Raw genomic sequence first — 21,652 nt, 5'->3', positions numbered from 1 at the left:
TAAAGATTGATTGATTGACTGATTGATCATTTTTATAAATGAACAAAGGATCAAGGGTCAAAGCAGCTTAAGTTTTGCAGGTGGATTGTAACACATTTTTACATCAATCAGAATACTGTAGCTACATCCAAAAAGACAAAACACAAATATAAAGTATTCTTTACATCTTTTATTTCAATCTATTTTAATCAGCTATCTGAAAATGAGAAGTCCATTGCAGATGTCAAGGTGTCTGAGAGTTTGGTGGCAAGTTTGTCTGCATTGGAAAAAAAATACAAGAAAAATGTATCAATTTCATTTGCATGATCAGAGTAAGAAACACATTACTCCTATCAGAAGCCTGCCTGTGTGGGTGTCATTACATTACTGATGCATGTTTTGACCATCAGCAACATGGGGTATACAAAAACAAAACAGACCAATAGAACCTTTTACACAGGAATAGGCATTTCTGTTGCATAAGACCACATCTCAGGCCTGCTTAGCCACATTAACGCTGGGGTATAATTTCTCCACCATGAACTGATGTCTATCTTGAACACTATTTTGGTTTTTTAAACTTTTGCTTCTATCAAAACTGAGTAAAATGAAGCTTGTCTATAACAAAACTAACATGAGGTTATAGAGTGTGTTTGTTTACTCTCTTGGATTAAAGAGAATCTTAGAAATCATAGCATGAATACACCACACCGCAGACAGAATGATATACAGTATTCGACTGAGACCGATATTTATACAAACCAGCTCTTTTCTGTTGTTTTTTTCGGTTCTTGCTGGCAGCTAGGAGTGCCTGGCCCTGCTGGAGAGGATCTACATTCAAGATATCCTTCAAACCAGGAGCCCTGGATGCAGCATCATTTGCAGGTAAGTCAGTCTTTGACTTCTGAGATTTTATCTCCACTGTCATTGGTCCAAACTATTTTAAGCAGGACAGAAAGTTAATTTAATGAACCACATTTTACAAAATTTAAATAACATACTGTCATTAAGTAAACACTTAGTTGTAAGGACTGTATTGTTTCACACCTCTGGGTCCTGGTCATCCTCCATAGATTCAGTTTCATCTTTAAATTCTGGTTCTTCCAAGGACCCCCCCACCATTTCCAGGTCAGAAGGTGGTTCACCCTGGCCACCTTGTGTCATTCCAGTGGTTTCCATGCAGAAACCCATTTGCATATCGGGACAAGATGACTCTGAAACACAACAAACAGCAAATCCAACTTTGGAGCCACAACTGCTTCTTTCAGGTGTTATAAAAAAATGCAAACCCTCCAATTCAGCTGGGAATGGTGCTACCGCTGCATCAGCAAAGCTTTAAGCTCACACCAAGCAGCTGCTGATTTCTGTTGACAGCATATTTTTAATGAGGGGCATCTAAACAATAGGATGTCATAGAAAGGAAGTCACAAAATCATCAGGGACTCAAATAAATTAAGTGTGTTAGGAGCTCCTGTGTGCAGTGTATGCAAATGTGCTCAAATCCATGTATCATAATGGTACTATATTTCAGCTGTCCTTCTGTGACACTGTTAATTATCACAAGGAAATTCATTTCCAAGGGTCAGGTCACAAGAATTTTCTTATTTAAAAAAGGTGGAGTATGCGACTCTAATCCAATACACGTCTTTTTGTCAAATTCAGTGAATATCTCCTCACGATCCGCTAGCTGTCTGTTCAGTGTGCGCGCTGAAAGAAAATCTGGTGTTTGTACACCGCCCTGGCTCTGTAAATGGGAAATAAACATGCCATTCCAGCCATGATCTGTTTGTCAGGTAACGTTAAATGACTTGCCCACGGACATTCAGCTTACTTTCTAGTTTGCCAAGATCTGCTGCTGTTGTGATGTTAGCTATAGTAGCAGGAGAGTTGTGAGTATCGCTGTCTGGAGCTGGTGTGCTGGCTCTGGAAAACGTCTCGTCCTCTCTGCATGTTAGCTTCGCAGCAGCAACTGTAGGGACAGTTTGCTAATGTACAACCTAGCTAACGTTAGTTACATTACTTGCTGTGTCATTGTTCGCGCTATATCATGGTATTTGTCATAGTATTGGATTTCTCCAGAATCGCATACCCCACCTTTAAATCAAGTGGTGTCTAGACATGCTGACAGCTTCGGGTTCATGTTCTAATGCTTGCCTCTGGAACTACTTTTTAGCTAATAAAGTAGCCGAATGAAAAGTGTTGACAGTGAGGTCCGTTGATTATCCTGAGTAACTGGGCCATTGTTTCTAGATACCATTACAAGTAACTGAGAAAAAAAAACATTATAATAAACGTATATTTTTTACCTGCAAGAACCTCCTGATTTCCCTTTTCCAGCTGATCCCAATCAAAAGCTTTACCCATCTCTGTAACAATCTCAGCGCTGACGTGTGTGGGAAGAGTGTGTGTCTCTGGAGGGTGCGTGAAGTAGCTGATCCTTCCCCTAAATAACATAAACATGCTGAAATTAACACAGTGCCAAGAACACTGGTTGATTGTCATTTGTCAAACTTCCAAAATCCATATTTTTACCCACCCTGTCCAGTCCATTAACACACTCTTAGCTGCTTTGTCAGTGTCAGGCAGTCCTCCCTTTCTTAGTTTGCCTTGACGTCGAGCGAGCAATGCCAAGAACTCCAGAGCTGTGTGAAAGTCTGGAACTCCGTAGTGCTCCATGATCTGTACAGCCAGCAAATTAACTGTAATGGCAGTGGGACACAATCACGCAACATACAAAAAGGTCGTAACAACGACATGACATACCTGTGCCTTGTTGCAGCGTCGAATGATAGCTTCAACAGGTGGAAGGGGATCTACAAGCTGTTCGATTTTCACACAGTTCCGAAGTATCATTGCTGCATCAGTCGTCGAAATTGCCATGACAATGCCGGGGCAATCTAGAAGCTTAATGTGTTTGTCCAAATGCACCTCTTGAAGGCACCTGAAATCCATCAAACCCATCGGCAAGACTAGTAGGAAACAAGCAGGATTTCACAGGATCAACAACTTACTATATACTTACTTGGTGACACCAGGAGTGGCTCCAACACTACACGCCCGTGCCCGTTTCAAACTGTTGATCAAACTACTCTTTCCCACGTTAGGAAAACCTACAAAACAGGAGTGACAAAATGATTTAACTTTGGACAAGCTTGCGTTATACACAGAAAGAACCCGGTGTATTACTGGATGTGGTGCTTACCTACAACACCTACAGTGATGGCCGTCTTTATGTCTAGGTTGCGGCAGTAGTTGCCCAGTAGCTTCATCAAGCACTCTGCACCGACACAAGCACTGCTGCTAAGAAGCTCTGTGGTGGCTTGTGTCACTGGTACGTTACTGCGTTTCTGTCCATGGCACGAGACAGGGAAAATTTGTTTAGGGTTTAATGTGAAATTATGTTATTCTATAGCTTTATTTAATGACTCTCAATATGCATTTTTAGATGATCAAGATATAAATATTTAACTTCATACCAAGTTCTTGGTCTGTTGCTGAGTCGATGCTTTGAAAGCTACAGTAGGAAACTCATTACGAAGATATTTAATCCACTTTTCCACAATTTCTTTTGACACCAAATCTATAATCACAGCATCACAGTTTAAGTCAAGCATTGGATATTATTATTGAATATATACACTTGTAACTACGTTGTTATCCAATCAAATATATGCGAATAAAGACCCAAAAGACACACTTTCTAAATGTATTTAGCCAACTTACCAATTTTATTAAGCACTAAAACTATCTTCTTGTTCGTTCCACTTTGAATGACAGCCTGCTCCACCTGAGGACATCTGCAGCCGAGAGGGTCACGTGCATCCAAAACCTCCAAAATCACATCTGAGGCCTCCACTACCTTTAAAAAATATATATTTTAAAAGCACAGTGTCCATGTTCACAAGTCCACTCCACCCTGTTCTATTATGTTTCTATCATAGCTGAAGGTACAGCGTGATTTAGAAGGCAGAAAATCTGTACCAGCCTATCTGTGTGTGCGTGTATACGGGCAGGATGTCTTTTACCGGAGATTGCACATTTTTGATCCACCATGTGGGAGCAAATGCATTTATGGAAAGGCAATTGCCTAATTTATGGTAATGTGCCATTAAATAACTATTCTCCAACATGCACTGTCTTTTGACTGCTTTTAAAAAAGGTTAAGAGAAAAAGTGCTCAAATTTCAGTGATAATTCTATGTATACGCCTCTAGCACTGTAATAGTCATCAGATATGGGCCAGTTTGTGGCATGTATGGAGCAGCTACGTACCTTTTTAAATTCTCTGTAATATGCCTTCCTTGAATTCTCATTTTCAAAATTAACATGCTTCTCCAAACTCTGCATCTCCGTCTCCTGCAGGAAAACAGAAATCACTACTACGGCTACTTGCATAGTATGCAGTGATTTTAATTTCCACGAAATAGGCTGACATTTACCCTCCGCTCAAACTCTCTTTGTCGCTGCAGGATGTCATTCTGAAAGCTTTGCAAATTCCTCCTCTTCATCTGCTCTCGTTCTCTAGAGCTTTTCTGCTTTTCCTGGAGTTCCTGAAGCTAATTAGGAAACATATGAAGTGAAAGATGGTTTACCTCAAAAAAAAAAAAAAAAAAAAAAAAAAATCTGCAATGTAACCTCAGACATGAGTGCGGGGAAGACTTCTGAGTGTTTACCCTTTGCTTCCTGATTTCTTCTGGTTTTCTGTGGTCTTTGACATGCTGCACAGAAGACTGCTCTGAATTCTTTGTCCGCCCTGAAGCATCAAACTTTCGTCCATCTGTAGTCTGTAAACAGGAAAACATGCCAAATATATTGTAACCTGCAACCTAGGAAGCTAAACACTAAATTTATCACCACACCGTGAGGCTTTGACAATTAAAGAAGCTTACACCTTACACTGAGCAAACAATACAAACAAGTCTGAAAATGTCTTTAAAATCTTACTTATGAATAAATACATATAGCAAAGTAAAATGTAGTGCAACAGTGTTTGTGTGTCATGTGATGTCATTGCCATACAGTATATATTTGACATTATCTGCTCTATAGACACTCTACAGTTGCTTGGTTTGTTTATAGAGACATGCACAGTGACACTGAAGCGGCTGGATGCTAAATTTACACCGAAGTAGGGTGATGAAGGGAGCTGGGACAGCATCTTACCCATGCTGCAGTCAGTGCCACTGATACTCTCTAAGCATCCACAACAATTAACACGGAGCTGGAAAATACATCCGTGTATTCCCAATAACGTTAACGTCACCTTCAGGGATTTGGGTTGTCCTGACATCAGACTATGATATTTTCTTGAATGTAAAGGCAACACTGTTTTAACTCTTGTCAGACACACACACAAAAAAAAGCACACCGAGTGACAGCCGAGGCGTTCACTCGTAGCTCCAGCATTACGAGTTAGCCAAAGACAACATTAGCCTTACCTTAAATTTTCCGAGGAAGCCGAGACGTTTGGCTCGTTTTTGTTCTGTAAAATGTAAGAAACGACAGAATCCATTTAAAATCATCCACATTTTATTAGTGAGTGAATACATTTAGTCAATACCGATAAAAAATACGTACTAGCTTTCGACATAACTTCACCCAAGGAGCCTTCTCTGACTTCACACGTGTGTGTGTGTGTGTGTGGTAAGAGGGTAGACATGCGCACTCAACTACGGCTTCTTCTTCTTCTGATGAAATTTCCGGCAGGCTAGACGCAGCAAAGGCGTGTTGCTGCCCTCGACAGGTCATTTATAACACTCCATTGACTGAGTTACCTTTCTCTACCTTTCTCAGTCGCTTAGGGACGATTCTCAGATAAGAATTAAAATTCTCAAAACTACTTGTTCAACCTCCACATCATCTAGTCACTTGTGCACATCATAAAAGCAATTTCTCAACAAACTGCAAAGGCTTTGGTACATTCATACAAATGATCAATTGTCTGCTGTTTCCTGGATTATCAATTGTCAACACATTACAGTGTAAACAGTAACGGCATAAATATGAATCCTGTCTAATCTGTTACAGTCAGTCTCCCACATACAATAATGTGTAACTTTCTACTGCTGAAATCAAAACCTTAGCCATAGTTTACATCAGAAAATACTACACTGTTGTTTTACAGTTTTCTACAATCGCTAGGACACATTTCTCAATACTTAGGTCACTTTTTCAAAACTCTTCGCACAGTGATCACAACAGAAGTCTATGTGGGCTAAACTGTGGATCATTTATCATTGCTCTGGCACAAAATTCATTCAATGACGACATCTTTCAAAATGCATTCATTCTCTCGGATGAGATCAGAGCTACTGTAATTGATCATGTAATAAATCATGGTCTCTCAATGAGAGAGGCTGGCCCGAGAGTGCAGCCAAAACTGCAACGCTCAACAGTGGCATCTATTGTTAAGAGTTTTCCAGCAAACAAACAAGTAAGTTGTATTCTGCAAGGGCATCTGACTGAGTAAATAGAGTAAAGCCTCCAAACCCACTTGTGTGTAATTGCTTTAGCATTTCTGCTTAGGACCCAACGCTTACCTCACACAGGTGGGAGAGGTAGGGTGTTCACTGATGTGATGGAAACTGCAATCATTGATGTGGTCATCAGAAACAATGGCGTAAAACTCAATGAGATTCGAGTGTTGGCAGACAACGTTACATTTGCAAATATTCACAGTGGAAGCATAACAACTATTTCTAGAGTCCTGAAAAAACATCAGGTCCAGATGACGCAGTTGTACACTGTGCCTTTTGAGAGGAACTCTGAACAAGTCAAGCAACTCAGGAACCAATATGTCCAGGTAAGGTGACTATAAAATGCAGAACTGTTTTTGAACAAAACCAAACACACACAAAGACACATTTTTAGGTCCTGTATACTTTATTTACTACTGTAATAGCCTAACTCTTATGTTGCCTTGTGAATATATTTTAGAGAGTCATGGAGATTGAAGGCAAACGCCCCACATATTCATCTTTGTGGATGAAGCTGGTTTCAACTTGGCCAAAACAAGGCGACGAGGAAGGAATGTGATTGGGAAGAGAGCCACAGTGGATGTCCCGAGCCAGAGGGGAGCGCAGCAATATCCACAGAACGGACTGCTGTTACACAAACCTCTAATTGGGCCATACAACACTGAGCGTCTCCTTGCGTTCCTGCGTGACCTCTATGGAAGGGGTTGTGCGATGGATCAGGCATGCCAGAAGATTCTTTCCTAGGTGTATTGCCCTAGATGACATAAGATGTGATGTGGATGAGAATCTGTGGCCAAATGCAGAAGACCGAGTAGATTAGCATTCCTATTGTATCTGTATATGTATCGGTGGATGGTGTGTATACAAGTTATTGTATTTTTTAATTATAAAAAAAAGAGAGACATAAAATATATTGAAGCATACTGCATTATGTCTGATTCATTCCAGTAACATATATTGCAGTGAATTCTAAACAGTAGAGAGGTGTCCTTGTTTTACAGAAGAAAACGTTGCATAATGCTACCTGTTGTTAGTGTTTTTTAGGTCATTGTTTTATGAGTGACAAAGTGTGTTTGTTGGCTGGCAACCGTTGCTAGTGTTATGGAAGAAAGAGTTGAGACACGATTGAAGAGTTTTGGTAGTTTTAGTGCATTTTGAATGTGAAGTTAACTGCTGTGCCGAGCTGAAAGTTGGTTAGGAGAACTGTGTGAAGAGTTTTGAAAAAGTGACCTAAGTTTTGAGAAATGTGTCATAGCGATTGTTAAAAAAAATTAAAAAAAACTGTAACAACATGGCTAAGCATTTTGACTATCTTGTTGGTAAACAATGACACAAGGAGAGAAACTAACGCTTTTGAGCAAGTCACAGGCTTTTGCAGGCAATCCACTGTGTGGTGCTGTTTGCTACCAATTGTTTCAAGAAATGCACTCACTGTTTTGCAAATGTTTAGGATGATTTGAGAAATGTACCAAAGCGACTGAGAAAAAACTGTAAAAAAAACATCAACATATATAGTATAATCACTCATTCTGTACTGTGAGGGGTCTGATCCTCCCTCTCTCCTGCATTTGGTCACAAGTTCTCATCAACATCACATCTTATGCCTTTTCTGGCGATGCATCTAGGAAAGTATTTCCCGGAATGTCTAATCCAACCCCGCAATTAGCTGCGTTTGGAATGATTATTATTTCATTTTATTGTAAATATATGATTTTCTGTATATTTCAATCTGGTTACTGCAGAAATGCACTAAATTTGCCATCATTCCATTTAAATGTGATTTACAGTAACAGTTTTGAAAACAGTGTGTTAGCATTTGAAAAATGTGCTGCAAATATATAATGCTTTGCAGGTGGTGAATGAGAAAAGAGTTCATGGATTTTGGAAAATGCGGTCACTGAATGCATTATGTATGAAAGTAATGAAAAATGATTCAGTTTGGTCCACACAGACTTCTGTTTCGCTGACTGTGTGAAAAGTTTTGACAATGTGACTTCAGTTTTGACCAATGCATGTTAGCAATCGATTAAAAAAAACTGTAATTACAGTGTTTGTTGTTTCACAATGTTCGGAAATTAGTAGTGATTTCAATGAATTATCTGTAACTCCAATTTCTGACAGCTCCGCTTGCATGAGGCTTCTCAATTTCCAATTCAATTCAATATACTTTATTGGCATGAGTGTAACAAAGGCTCTTCAACAGTCCAAGGTGACCAAATCAGATTTGAACCATCTTTTTAATTTCCTAAAGTGTTGTGGAAAGTCTGTTTTTATCTCTGGTTCCATTTCCACAGGTGGCCACGGTGCTGCTCGTTTCAGCAGACTCCTTAGCCTCCATGACTGGCTTCAGTCCGCTTGCAGGGCTCACAATGTGGGTTTTATTTATAATTTTAATCTGTTTTGGGACCACTTGTCTCTTTTTAAGAGAGACGGACTTCACCCAAACAAACTTGGCTCACGAATGCTAGCCGCTAACATACTGCATGCGGTGCAGTCCTCTCCAGGTGAATGACTGTTTACACTCCACACACACACCCTGGAATCTCCCTCTCCCTTTCTCTCTCCGGTTTCTTCCCAGGCCACTGTTTCCAGCGCTAGCCCCCCCAACTGTCCTCCCCTGGCACTTATACCTTCACTGGTTAATTTCCCTATTCAGACTGTTGTTACAGATAGGGCCTCCCCTCCGGTGCGCCCCTTGGCCCGGGCCCCTGCTGTTGTTAGTAGTAGGTCTGTGGCCCTCACGATGGTGCTCGCTCCATTGCAAAAAAGTCCTGAACAATGTTTTCACATCTAAAGGCTTGGATTTCCTGTTTCTGACAGAGACTTGGCAGAGGAGCATGGAATATGGCCCCCTTATCAAACTGTGCCCGCCGGATTGTACTTTTATTAGCACTCCCAGGACCTCGGGCCGGGCTGGAGGACTAGCTGTAGTTTTCAGGAACTGCTTTTCAAGTCAGACGGTAAGCATTGGGGTTTTCTCCCAATTTGAACTACAAAGTTGTTCATTCAAATCCATTTTGTTGCATTTTAATTTACAGACCCCCTGGTTCTAATAGTTCTTTTATGTCTGAATTCAGTGATTTTTTATCCTCTAGCGTTAGGTTGGACAGAGTTTTTATGGTTGGTGATTTTAATATTCACTCACATTGATGGCATTTCTTGCAACTTTGCTGCTGAATCCTTTAATTTTATTCAACATGTGTCTAGTCATTAGGTGTCATACCTTGGACCTGGTTTTCACACTTGGTTTAAATATTGACTCTGTTTGCTCTGGGGAGCTGCATGTTACTGACCATAAATGTGTTCTGTTCAACCTGTCTTTTAATTTAGATTCTCTGCCCAGTAAACATGTAAGTTTCTCTTGCATCATAAATCGCTTGTCTGGTCCACTCCTTTAATACACATTGCTCTGCTGTTTTGGCGCCGAGTAAACTCATTGCCCTGGTTAAATGATATCATTCGTTGTTTTTGGCATAAATGTCGGCGAGTAGAGCGACTGAGGAAATCCACCAAGCTCCACGTCTCTATTTCAAAGACCTCTTAGCTGAGTTTCACAACATGGTTAAGGATGCGGTTAAGGATTGTTTAACACAATCAACAATGTTGTCACTCCTGCACCTCCTGATGTGCCTGCTTTTTCAAATCATGACTGCAGTAACTTTCTCTGTTTCTTTGGGGATACGATTAGAGATGTCAGGGCTAGCATCATCCCCTTGTCTACTCCCTTTTCTGATTATCCAACTCTGCCATCAATTTTGGCCTGTTTCACTCCTATTTCTATTCCTATTTTGGTGGGCAGTATGGAACCTTCGTCAAGCAATGTAGACATTTTACCAACTTCCATGCTCAAAAATGTACTTGGTGGTCTATGTTCGTCTATTGGTCGATGCCTGGTCTCTATTATAAATAGCTCCCTGCAATCTGGTTTGACCTGGTGTGCCAGTTAATTTTAAACATACAGTTGTTCAACCTCTTCTCAAAAAAACTAACTTTGATCCATGCCTTCCCAAAAACTACATACCTATATCTAAGCTGCCTTTGTCTGCTGCTGGCTCTTTTAAGCCTGATGAGACAGACTGATAGTTTTGCACAATTGTCTGACTGCCATTAAGGACTGGACTGGACAACTTTTTACAGCTCAACGCAGATAAGACTGAGGTCCTTATTGTTGCTTCAGATAGCTTAGCTTCCAAGGTTTCTCAGTGTATTGGGTCCCTTTCTTCAGCTGTACAGTCTAATCTCAGAAATCAGTATCAGTATTGTATTTGATCAGGCTATTTGCTTTGACAAACATGTCAAATCATTGATTTAAAAAATATTGCAAAACTCAGGGCTGTTGTATCACAACCTGAGCTAGAGATGATCACTCACGCTTTAATATCATCCCGGCTAGGCTACTGTAATTCCCTTTTCACCTGCCTGTCCCTGGACCATCTACAAATGGTCCAGAACGCTGCTGCAAGGCTGTTGACCAGGTCCAGCAGGTCGACTCACATCACACCCATCCTATCGTCTTTACATTGGCTTTCCATCAGGCTCAGGATTCATTTTGAGTGCATCTCTGACCTGCTCCACCCTTATATCACCGGTAGGTCACTTATGTCTTCTGACCAGGGCTTACTGGTCATCCCTCGCGCTCGACTGAAAACAAAAGGTGATCGTGTCTCAGCAGCTGAAGACTCTTCTATTCAGATGCCTCGTGCTGTCTAGTGTTTGTAATCTTGTGTGTTTTTAAGGTCTGTTGTTGCTTATGTTATATTGTTTGATTATTTTGTTGTTTTTTATGGTGCTATTGCTTATGTTTTACTGTTGTTTCATTCCCTGTCTTTATGGGCTTATTTTGAATAATTTTACTCTTGTGGAGCACTTTGTGACCTTGCCCTATGAAAGGTGCTATACTAAATAAACTTTACTTACTTATGTACAAATCTGTAAATACCAGGGAAAAAGTCAAGAGGTTAGGTGTAAAGAACAGTGTGATTGGCCATTCATAAATTAAAAAAAAAATGGCATGTCAATTTTCTTTACTTTCGTTTTTGCCACCTTTTTTTGAAAAGCATGCATGAGGAATTCCAGCCGAGGTAATGATACTATAATATAATAGCGGAGAGAGGGGCAGAGAAATCAAAAGGGTTGGCAAGCATGGGATATTATTTATCAGAATCACATCATTTATATCATATATAATATCAATGTATATCATTTATAATAGATTATCAGCATGTTTTCTTGCCAGATTCCCTCGTGGCACACGAAAAATATAGACCAGACTGAATCTATCGCTGCTGAGCGCGAGCCAACCACGGAGCTCCGTGTCATGACGCGCTCTGTCTGAGCAGCCCAATTGGTTAACACGGGAGCAGAAAGGAAGCGGGTTCATCTCCGGTGTGTCCCCTGAGGCGAGCGGTATTCAAATGGTCGCAAACTGCAATTTCACCGCTCGATACCACTAAATCCTACGCACTCCTTTAAAAGCCATACACTGCACGTCGATTGCCAGCTGGTGAAATCATTGTCTTTTAATTTTTCATATCATGCTTTGCTGTTGATGGATGATTTTTTTATGGTTTCCTTCATACTGACATTGAACACTGAATGTAAGTTCTGTGATGAAAAGGTTGTACACCGAACTTTGCATTTGGAAATGATAATTTCATAATTCTGTTTTAATGTTTATCCAATGAATACTAAAATGTATTGAATTTCATAATATATAGCTCTGTTTGTTTCACTTAACATGTGTTGTTTTGAGTGCAGCAGCGTCGCCCTGTCCTGGCACTTAGAGCATCCAAGATAATGCAGGTGAAGATTTCCCAAGTTCCCACAGACCAAATGAGATTAGAGGGACACCTCAGGCTGTTCCACTAAATTGATTGGCTCAATTACATGTTTGTCATGATCTCTCCGGAATGACAGTTCACTTCAGGGTAACGCAGAGGTTTATCAAAGCTGCTATAATGGCTTAATCCCGTGTATAAGCGCTTTTCTCAAGTCCAGTTCCCTCACAGCAAATCGCCTCACAGATTTCTTGAGACCTCCATGTGAGACTATGACTTCCAATGAGGAAGAGGATAGATCCTGGAACTTAAGAAATCTGTCAACTTTTCCCCTATTGCCCTTTATTTCCAAATGTGTCTGTATGCATATTAGTACTTCAGTATAGAAATAATACATTTTTGATGTAGTTTCTTAAGTAATCTTAAATGCAGACTTAAAGAACAGATTTTTGCATTCAGTATGTAAATTTACATTGCATCCAAGAAGTGGAGTTGATACTAGGTATTGTTTTTTTTTTTTGTTTCTTTTACCCCCCTTGACTCCTACTTAATGTGATGCTGTGATGTTTTCGAGGGTAGGTCTGGAATTCCACTAGTTATGAACTATTAGTGTTTGGCTAAAGTTCATCGCTAGCAGAACTCAGATTTGCTTCTGACTACCAACGAGAATCTCCACCACCACCATAATCAGGTGTGAAAGTCTGTTTTTCACACTTGCTGTTGGAACAGCAGGTGGTCTACATGTGTAGTGACAGTTTATTACACTTGTGTGAAGTGAACTGAATCCCCCTTTGCTAATCATATGGTCTTGTGTTCACATCAGGTAATAATCTCTCTCTCAGATTTGTGTGTAATTGGTTTATGTTGTTGAGAGATGTTGTAATGAGCAGAATCTTCTTGTTTTCTCTTTGCTTTACTCTCTAGCACAGATAACTCATGAGGGTCAAAAACCCAGACGCATGCCTCTGAGGGAGTAATTCTGACCCAAAATGAAAATGATTCTTGCATTCATTGTATTCAAAGATATGTGTGTGTGTGTGTGTTTGTCCGCCTACATTTCCTCTAAACTCTTCAAGGCAAAGTCAGTGAACCAGTAAACCTTGTACCTTCAGCAAAGTCAGTGAACCAGTAAACCTTGTACCTTTAACAGTGTGGGCAACAGGTAAGAATTACTGACAGCCTGGATTAAATCTGAGACTAGGTCACTGTCTAAATTTGGGGTAATTTGAGCCTCAATTCTCATGAAATGTGACCATATAAATGTGAGGAAGCGTAATCTTGGGCTCCTGACTCTCAGAATGAATCCCTAATACAATCAAGTTCTTTTTCCACTGCACATGAGTGATACTGTCACTCATGTACTCATTTTTTGTTAAGTTCTGCTAGAGAACTTCTACCATGATGTATAATATGGAGCTGCTCCATAACCCTGTATCAAGTTTCTTAAGACTTCAAAATGTTTGTACGGTCTCATACTAAACAATAACATTAACACCAGTGATAAGGAAAATGTTCAAGGTTCTAACGGTATCTAACAATCTCTGCACCAGTAGTTATAAAAATCACCAAACGAAAACTTTCAATATGCTTGATTTTTTTTATGTTCATCTGAAAAAAGACCAGTGATATAATGATTCATTAGCTTTGTTTTTTTTTTTTTCATTTGCCAGAAAGCTATGTTTACTAAAAAAAAAAGAAAAGAAACAATAAATATTTACTGTACAAATCACAATGGTTCTCAGATTTTTTTTTCCAAAAGGGAGAACATGGAGGTTTATGCAGGAGCCACAGAGGAGACCTCTGTCTTTGATGTGGATACTTCAGAGCCATCATCCACTTCTTTGCCAAAGAGCTGCATGATGCATGAACGGAACTGAAAGATACAGAAAAAGAAAGCATGTTAGAAATGTAAATGATTTAGACAATTTTATCAATGTGGCAATGAGACAGTTGTGCCCACCTGTCGGTTCATGAAGACATAGATAATTGGGTTATAGATGGTAGCGCTCTTGGCAAAGTATGCGGGCATGGCAGCAGCCAGAGGATGAAAGGCATATCCAGGGTTAGCTGCACCGAAGCAGACGAAAAAGGTGTAAGGTCCCCAGCAGAAACAATATGCCAAGATCATGACAACGACCATCCTGGATACTTCTTTCTCAGCTTTCTGGGTTGACTCTGATTCCTTCTGCTGCATGGCAACCTGTGGTCGACAAACCAACACAGTGTGAGATTCTGCCAGGCTGTAGTCTACTTTATATAAAGTATAAAACTGGAGGTAAGATAACTTACGGAATGGATAGCCCACCAGACTGCAAGGTAGCATAAGATGATGATAGCCAGAGGAATGATACAACATGTAATCATAAGAGTAATCATGTAGGACTGGACTCCAGGATCTTCATTTCCACTGAATACATCAGGTCCACAGGAAGTCTTCAGTCCATGAGGCCAGTACCTGATGCAAGAAAATGTTTAGTTTACATTCCCAATGATTAATTCAAAACTCAGGTATTTAAGATTTAAAAAAAAACACCAGGCTACCTGCTCCATCCAAAGATGGGGGGAGCACACCAAAATGCTGCCCAGACCCAGGAGAACACTATTCCACCTGTGGCCCACTTGCCATCAAACTTGACATTTCCAAAAGGTTTGCACACAACTATCCATCTCTCCCAGGAGATGATAGTCAGAGACCAAAGACCAGCAATGCCTGTGTAAGGAAGCAGGATACTCAGTAAAGGAGTTTACTCACAGCCTGATAACACATGCAACACCAAGAATCCTCTCTTTACAAACTGTCTCCAAACATTTCCCATCAAAGATTAAAAAAACTGCTTACCACAAGTTGCAACAGTGTAGCCCTCAAAGATGCACATTGGGAGTCCCAGAATGAAGTAACCAAAAATCTGGTTGCATACACTGATGGTGCTGGCTAAAAGTGTCTCTAAAAGATCAGCAACAGCAAGATTGACCAAGATCCAGTTCAGAGGGTGACGGAGTTTCTTGAACTTTGCTGTGGCCACCAAGACAAGACCGTTGGTGAAGGTTGATAAGACAACCACAATAAACATCCAGAGTGTTGCAACGTGGTAAATCCATCGAGGAGCAATGTGGTAATTGGGACCCTCAAAGGGACCTGGGGAAAAAAAACAAAACAATCTCATATATAGAAGCAATACCCCTTTGAGACAGCACATATTCATATATTTAATGTTAAATATATTACACAAAAGTCTAATAGTTGTGCTGTGCAATAATACATATATTCCTTATCAATCTAATTCTAGTTAAAGCCGCATTAAGCACTAGGGGGGAGAAAATGCTTTGAGGAGAAATGTGGTAATTGAGAGGTCCTCGAAAGGATCAGAAAAAATACAGTAAAATCATATTCATTTTGGCCAAGTTCACATTGTCTTGCTTAAAGTTTGGAAGCCCTTGGAAGCAGAAGTATGTCACATGTTTATGTGAGATAAAGATCTGGGTCAGTCTCAGGTGAAGAGACAGCACAAATCTTTATTTCATCCAATTATATAGAGTACAGTACAGCTTTCTAATCAATAAAATGAGATAAATGTTTGATACTGTACAATATCATTTTCATCAGCAAACTTTCGAGCTCTAACTTTTTGTTAAAATCACTAGAATTAACAATTACTGTTAACAAACAATTAACATTAAATTATTTAAAAAAATAAAATGATAATACTGTACCTATGGTATTATTGCTGTTTGTGTAAACAAAGCCAGATGACCTTGTTGTATCTTCATGGTACCGCCGGGCAGCAAATGCCTGTTTTCCCCACTCTTCTGCCATTCTGATCTTAGAAGGAGGTCCTCAGCAGTTAGCCCTTCTTGTCACTTGCAACCTCCTTGGGTGACTGGTGCAACACATCTGACATTAGCTTTTATACTTATGCTCTAGAGACTTCTGATAGGATTAGGTCACAATCAAATTACTGTCAAGGTGTGCTGCTTGGCAGTAATACTCAGCGGCAAAGCGAGCATAAGCAAACTTATTTTGAACTGTAATTAAAACTATCAGCTAATTAGGTTAAGACACAAAATGAATAATCTTGTTTGAAAGCGGATTTCCGTCCACTCCATTAAAATGGGGATTAGCTGCGAGACCTTTGACTACATTTTGACTAAATTTGCTTTCATCGAGTACTGTAGTAGCCAATATCATCTATTTCTTACAACTATATGAATGAATGAAGAAATGAATAAGTAATAAAGCAACACTGAATATGTGTATCAAATGATAACATAAGCTTCAAAGCAAATGTTCATTTTCTTAGACATGTGGATGCAGAGGAATAATTCTACATTGGGACACTTAATACCAGGAATTGCATCCGTTGGATGATATTAAATTAATTTGGGAAATTATAACAAACACAGCAGAACTGTGCATATCAACTTGATTTTATCTTGTGTATGATGTTGTGGTCCTGATAAGTATACATGTGGACCCTGGTCGGCATGTGAGGTCACCCAGGTTTTAAAGCAGCTTAACTGGACAAGTGGTGATCCACGGAACTATAATAGCGACAGTGGCAGTAAGACACCTTTAATCCCTCCGGAATGAGAGTTCACTCCAGAACACAGGATTTTTCAACACTCCCTTGATCCTACAACTCACGTCATAGTACTCATGGCAAGGTCAAAGTGGAGAGGGTAATGCATCCTGATTTATGAGCAACGACTCAAAAGTAAAACACTTTCGGAAGGATGGCACAATTAAAAAGCAGGATAGGCATGCACTGATTCTTTGTCTTGCGTCAGTGAGTAAATTAGTGTCTTTAGCCTAGAGGCAGGATTATTGGCATAAAATAACAATTAACGGTCACTGCACTAGTAAACAATGAAATAATCAGAAATCAAGGCAGTGTGGTATTGATTTTATAAAAAGACAAAATAATCCAAAAAGATATTTTACTTTATGTGGCGCAGCTGCAACTCAGTTGGACAAAGCGAGCACAAGTCATGCACTGGAATGGCCATGTGAGATGTCCTGTCAAAATCTTATTGCTGTTTATTAATTATTGCCATTTACTCTAAAGTACTTGATTTGCTTATGGCAAAAACCTGGTAATCAAAGTTTTAATATTAAATTGGAAGCTATTTTACAAACTGTGTGAGGTTTCATTTGGGATATTTTACCACTACATACTGGTTTTCAGGATATTTGTATTTTTAGCTGTGAATTTCAGTTTTATGTACATATAAGCTGTGCACAGACTTTTGGCAAAGAGACAAATCTCTTAGGTGATAAGAGCAGTCAGTGATTAGAGAAATTGGAACAGTCTTGCATACTTAATTACTGTCTTTACCAGCTGCTAACTTCTTAATTTGCTCAGCAAAGCCTTTTGGAAAATGTCATTGTTGCAAGCATGTGTTGCTTTCTAATATAATTGAAAAGGCCATTCAAACTATGCATTAAGTTAAATGTTTATCTCATGCACAAATAAATCCCCTAAGCAACATTTTAGAAACATATGCTTCCCTTCTGAAAATCTAATTAGTTTTCTGTCATAGTCTTGTAGTGAAAGCTCTTGCATTCTACTCTCCTAAAGTCCACAGTTAAAAGAAGTGCAATTTTGTAACTTGCAGAGATTGACCAGGTGTGTGGAAGTGTGAAAGTAGGCTAGATTTTGCTTCTCTCTCAAGCTCTGATTTCTAGTCCTTCACACAACTACTTCTAGCAACAACATGAATGCCTTTGATGAGAGACTGTCTGAAAGTGTGTGCTGCTATCTTTATACATGAGAGCAGTCATACGTCACTTTCCTGTCGTCAGAATGACCACGCCCCCTTTTGAGTGAAAACAAGCACGTAAAAGTGCCAGCGCCAAATTGAAAAAAACTAGTGGCAACATGCCTAAAAGCTGCTGTGTTGCATTTTGCAAGTCAAACATAATGAAAAACCCCAGTTTATGATTTTCTTTACTTCCCCAAAGAGCGAAGTAGAGCAAAAGAAGAGATCTGTGGCTTCAGGCCATCCACAGAGAGGATGAAAATGGTAAACTGTGGGACCCGCCCAGTCAATAGTGTACTTCTGTGGCAAACACTTCGTCACAGGTTAGTTAGTGATGTAACTGAGTAAATGTTGTTACAGCTGCTCACTATCACGTCAATGCACACAGGAATAAAAGATCTGCTTATTACTTCTATTCTTGTGTGCATTGACGTGATAGTGAGCAGCTGTAACAAAAGAGTTTCCCCTTGGGGATCAATAAAGTATTTCTGATTCTGATTCTGAAATGACATGTGTGCCGATTGTGCCTGTAGATAATGGAAAATCAGAAGGAGTCTTAGTGATGGTGTAATTAAAGTTCTTACTGTGAATTTGAACTTTAAGAATGGAGTTTGGTTTAACATTCTGTCCACTTGAAAAACTGCCAGGAGCAGAGAGTATTTTAAAATTATTCACATAAATTAAGCCAACCCACCTTTTAATAATAAAGCTTGTAAAAGGCATAAAGCAACGTAGGAAACGTAATTGTTTGCCTGAGTGGCCATTGGATTTGGGCTCCTAATAACTAAAAAGCAATAAGGTATTCTTATTTTATGCTATTAAATTGGCAAAGACCTAGGAATTTGCATTTACTGCCAGTTAAATTAGAGGCGCATGGGGGCATGACTCTGGGGCAAAGTACCCAGATGTGCTGCTCTCATCTATTGACATACAAAAGATGCAGAATTTTTGGAGAGAGAGCTTGGATCAGGGAGGCAGTGGAATGCAGCCATGACGGCAAGCTTTTCGTCCTGCCTTTGATGTGGCCATTCAGAACCCTTTTGTGCTTACACATGGTTGGATGACACATCATAGAACCGAGTTTGTTTCAAGCATACTGTAGCCTTAACTCCTCTTCCTCACCTTCATATTATTTCGGTAACAGTTTAGTTAAAAGAGTTATTGACCAGCAATATCAAATACATTATGCTACACCATAGTGATGGGGACTCCCTGTGGTGGACAGATATTGGTAAAATTTTCTCTTATTACTGATCCTGCCGTGGCACTGGTAAACTTTACAGAATCTTTTAATGTTATTGCTGACAGACATGCTCCTATGGAAAACATAGAATTAAAAACAGATTCAGTCCTTGGTTCTTCCCACAACTCTCCAATGACATCCAGACACATGGCAGACATATTAAATAAAAGACCAGAGGAGAGGAAATTGTGATTAAAAGCTTCTACCATAGAAGATCTATCAGCAATATGATCAGATAGATGTTTGATTTGAGATGGGAGGTGTGACCATCTTAGCTTAAGAGATGCTATGGTGTTCCAAAGTTTTTTGGCAGTATCACAGGCAGAGAGAGCTGACTGATAATAATTTGATTTAGCCTTCCTAATCATGCTGGTGCAGATGTTTCTTTGTTGCCAAAAGGTTAACCAGTCCTCAGGGGTGCCACTGGAACTAGCCTTGGACCAGGCTTTATCTCTGTTGTGGATGTCATTGGAGAGTTGTGGGAAGAACCAAGGACTGAATCTGTTTTTAATTCTATGTTTTCCATAGGAGCATGTCTGTCAGCAATAACATTAAAAGATTCTGTAAAGTTTACCAGTGCCACGGCAGGATCAGTAATAAGAGAAAATTTTACCAATGTCAGAGATTGACAAATCATTTAAAAAATCCTGAAGATTAAAATGCTGTAATGTAATTTCTTGTGGTGATAATTTGAGATTGAGATTTTGGAATTTTAGTATCGCTAACACAGGCAACAGGACAGTGGTTACTAACATCAAGGGCAAAAACTCCAGAGGCAGGGTATTTGTGTGGTCTGATAGTAAGTATATCAATTAATGTGGAGTTTTGAAGTTTGGTCTGGTGGGTTTGTCTGAGAGCTGAAAAAGATTAAGTTCCAGGCACTGATCTTTTAATCTGTTAGAGCTGTCAGAGAGCCAGTCCAGGTTAAGTTTCCCTATTATTAACAACTCAGAGGAGGCATACAGTGACCATAGCTTTGCAATATCCTCTAAAGCATCTAAAGCATCTGTCATCCCTACCAAGACAGAGGTCCAACACAATATATTTATATTTCTTGAGCACAGAGCATGAGTTGATTTCCTGGACAGTGAAGCAGTCTTTTACACAAATCACAACTCCAACAAAATGTTGTATCCATCTACAGTAATGACATTATTTGGGATCTTATGGGAGAGCCATGTTTCAGTCAAAACGAGGACGTCTGGGGAGGTTTCATGATGCAAAACGTGAATGTAGTCCAGTTTTGGGAGCAGGCTTCTGATGTTTAAATGTAACAGTCTGAGCCTGTGGCATATTTTAAAGTCATGAGATGTGTCAAGTGTAACATGCTCCTTAGAGGTAGAAAGGGGCGGACGAGTGGGCACAATAGACACAGGAGGATAAATTTGATTTTTGAAGGAGACACACTTAAGTCGACTTCTATGCCTAGCTAGATGGCCTGATTTATAAATAACAGGAATGTTGTGTATTGACCAATTGTAGATATAACTGTCAGTAGTGAGTGAATTTGCAGGGTTGTTTGAGGGTCCTGGCTCCTCATAAACAATGGAACTAATGCACGGGGAACCAATGTGTCTGGTGCTAGGTGTTGTAATGAGTCAAGCAGGGTAGCAGGGGAGAACAGGGGATTGGACCCAAACGCAGACAATGGAGGCAGGCTGGTATAGTTCAATGGGCAGAACACTACAAAATAAAACAGGAAATGCCTAAAACAAACTCTCAAACCATGACAACATGTGTAGATCACAGTATCAACAGCACATGTTTGGACTCCAGCTCCAGGATAGTCTTCTGGTACACTGGTCCTAAACTGAAGCCTTGTGAGATATAAAAATATTCATATTTTCCCATGTTTTTAAGTTGTCCATGCTTTGAAAACTGGACCAATCCAGTGTATAGCTGTTTGAAAATGTTAAATAAATTAGTTTTGAAATGATGATGAAATAAAATGATACACTCTGATCTTGTTAACGGTCCAATTGCTTGGCCCCCGGTAGTGCTGCTTGCAGCATTCTCTAGTGCCACTCATCTGATCAACTTCACACTCTACACTGCACTCTGTTGGGTCCTCAACAATACACCCGTATGAAGTCGATCAGATCAATAGTTCTGGAGATATCCAGCCGCTCACAGACCCCGCTGTGAGCTGCTGGAGCTCTCTCAAGAGACTGGTCTCATAGACAAGAGGCTAACAGATTTCCCTGGTGACGAATGGTTTGTTTAAATATCACAACACAAATGTCCATTATAAAATTAATCAAATTAACAGGAACCTGTGGTTATCTGTGTTGTTCTCCTGTGGGGTGTATTGACATAACCAGCCTCCATCATGTTCCAGCGGGCCCATGCAGGGCTCTCTGCCCTCTAGCCTTCAACCCCTGGTACTCCGCTCCAGCCAGCTCACAGTGGGGTTTGTGAGCG

At 39.9% G+C, this 21,652-nt stretch overlaps 2 protein-coding genes across 2 annotated transcripts; both read right to left on the bottom strand.

Moving 5' to 3' along the window:
- Nucleotides 1–149: 149 nt before the first annotated feature.
- gnl3l (guanine nucleotide binding protein-like 3 (nucleolar)-like) lies at nucleotides 150–5,679 on the bottom strand. The gene is made up of 15 exons (XM_044168258.1): nucleotides 5,556–5,679; nucleotides 5,417–5,460; nucleotides 4,652–4,762; nucleotides 4,418–4,534; nucleotides 4,251–4,334; nucleotides 3,703–3,838; nucleotides 3,456–3,559; nucleotides 3,182–3,326; nucleotides 3,002–3,089; nucleotides 2,743–2,920; nucleotides 2,516–2,658; nucleotides 2,286–2,422; nucleotides 1,027–1,193; nucleotides 742–916; nucleotides 150–256 (listed from the first exon to the last, which is right to left on the bottom strand). Exons 1-15 carry the CDS (start codon nucleotides 5,635–5,637, stop codon nucleotides 189–191), a joined length of 1,779 nt encoding a protein of 592 aa, XP_044024193.1. The 5' UTR covers nucleotides 5,638–5,679; the 3' UTR covers nucleotides 150–188.
- An 8,135-nt stretch (nucleotides 5,680–13,814) lies between these two features.
- LOC122887355 (red-sensitive opsin) lies at nucleotides 13,815–16,102 on the bottom strand. Its single transcript, XM_044220466.1, has 6 exons — nucleotides 15,943–16,102; nucleotides 15,071–15,367; nucleotides 14,773–14,941; nucleotides 14,521–14,686; nucleotides 14,192–14,431; nucleotides 13,815–14,104 (listed from the first exon to the last, which is right to left on the bottom strand). Exons 1-6 carry the CDS (start codon nucleotides 16,043–16,045, stop codon nucleotides 14,006–14,008), a joined length of 1,074 nt encoding a protein of 357 aa, XP_044076401.1. The 5' UTR covers nucleotides 16,046–16,102; the 3' UTR covers nucleotides 13,815–14,005.
- Nucleotides 16,103–21,652: the final 5,550 nt, after the last annotated feature.

This window comes from Siniperca chuatsi, linkage group LG2 (assembly GCF_020085105.1).
Source record: "Siniperca chuatsi isolate FFG_IHB_CAS linkage group LG2, ASM2008510v1, whole genome shotgun sequence".
Taxonomy (NCBI): Eukaryota; Metazoa; Chordata; class Actinopteri; order Centrarchiformes; family Sinipercidae; genus Siniperca; species Siniperca chuatsi.
This window is presented reverse-complemented; position numbering and strand designations above follow the sequence as displayed.

What these genes read in the sequence shown, in the direction of transcription:
- LOC122887355 (XM_044220466.1), bottom strand. Translation starts at nt 16,045, where the DNA reads ATGGCAGAAGAGTGGGGAAAACAGGCATTTGCTGCCCGGCGGTACCAT. An exon ending in CCCATCTTTGGATGGAGCAG is followed by an intron (nt 14,687 to 14,772) that starts GTAGCCTGGTGT and finishes TTCTTGCATCAG; the next exon opens with GTACTGGCCTCATGGACTGA. An exon ending in ATGTCTTCATGAACCGACAG is followed by an intron (nt 14,105 to 14,191) that starts GTGGGCACAACT and finishes TGTATCTTTCAG; the next exon opens with TTCCGTTCATGCATCATGCA.
- gnl3l (XM_044168258.1), bottom strand. Translation starts at nt 5,637, where the DNA reads ATGTCTACCCTCTTACCACACACACACACACACACGTGTGAAGTCAGA. An exon ending in TTTAGTGCTTAATAAAATTG is followed by an intron (nt 3,560 to 3,702) that starts GTAAGTTGGCTA and finishes CTGTGATTATAG; the next exon opens with ATTTGGTGTCAAAAGAAATT. An exon ending in AAATCAGGAGGTTCTTGCAG is followed by an intron (nt 1,194 to 2,285) that starts GTAAAAAATATA and finishes GTTGTGTTTCAG; the next exon opens with AGTCATCTTGTCCCGATATG.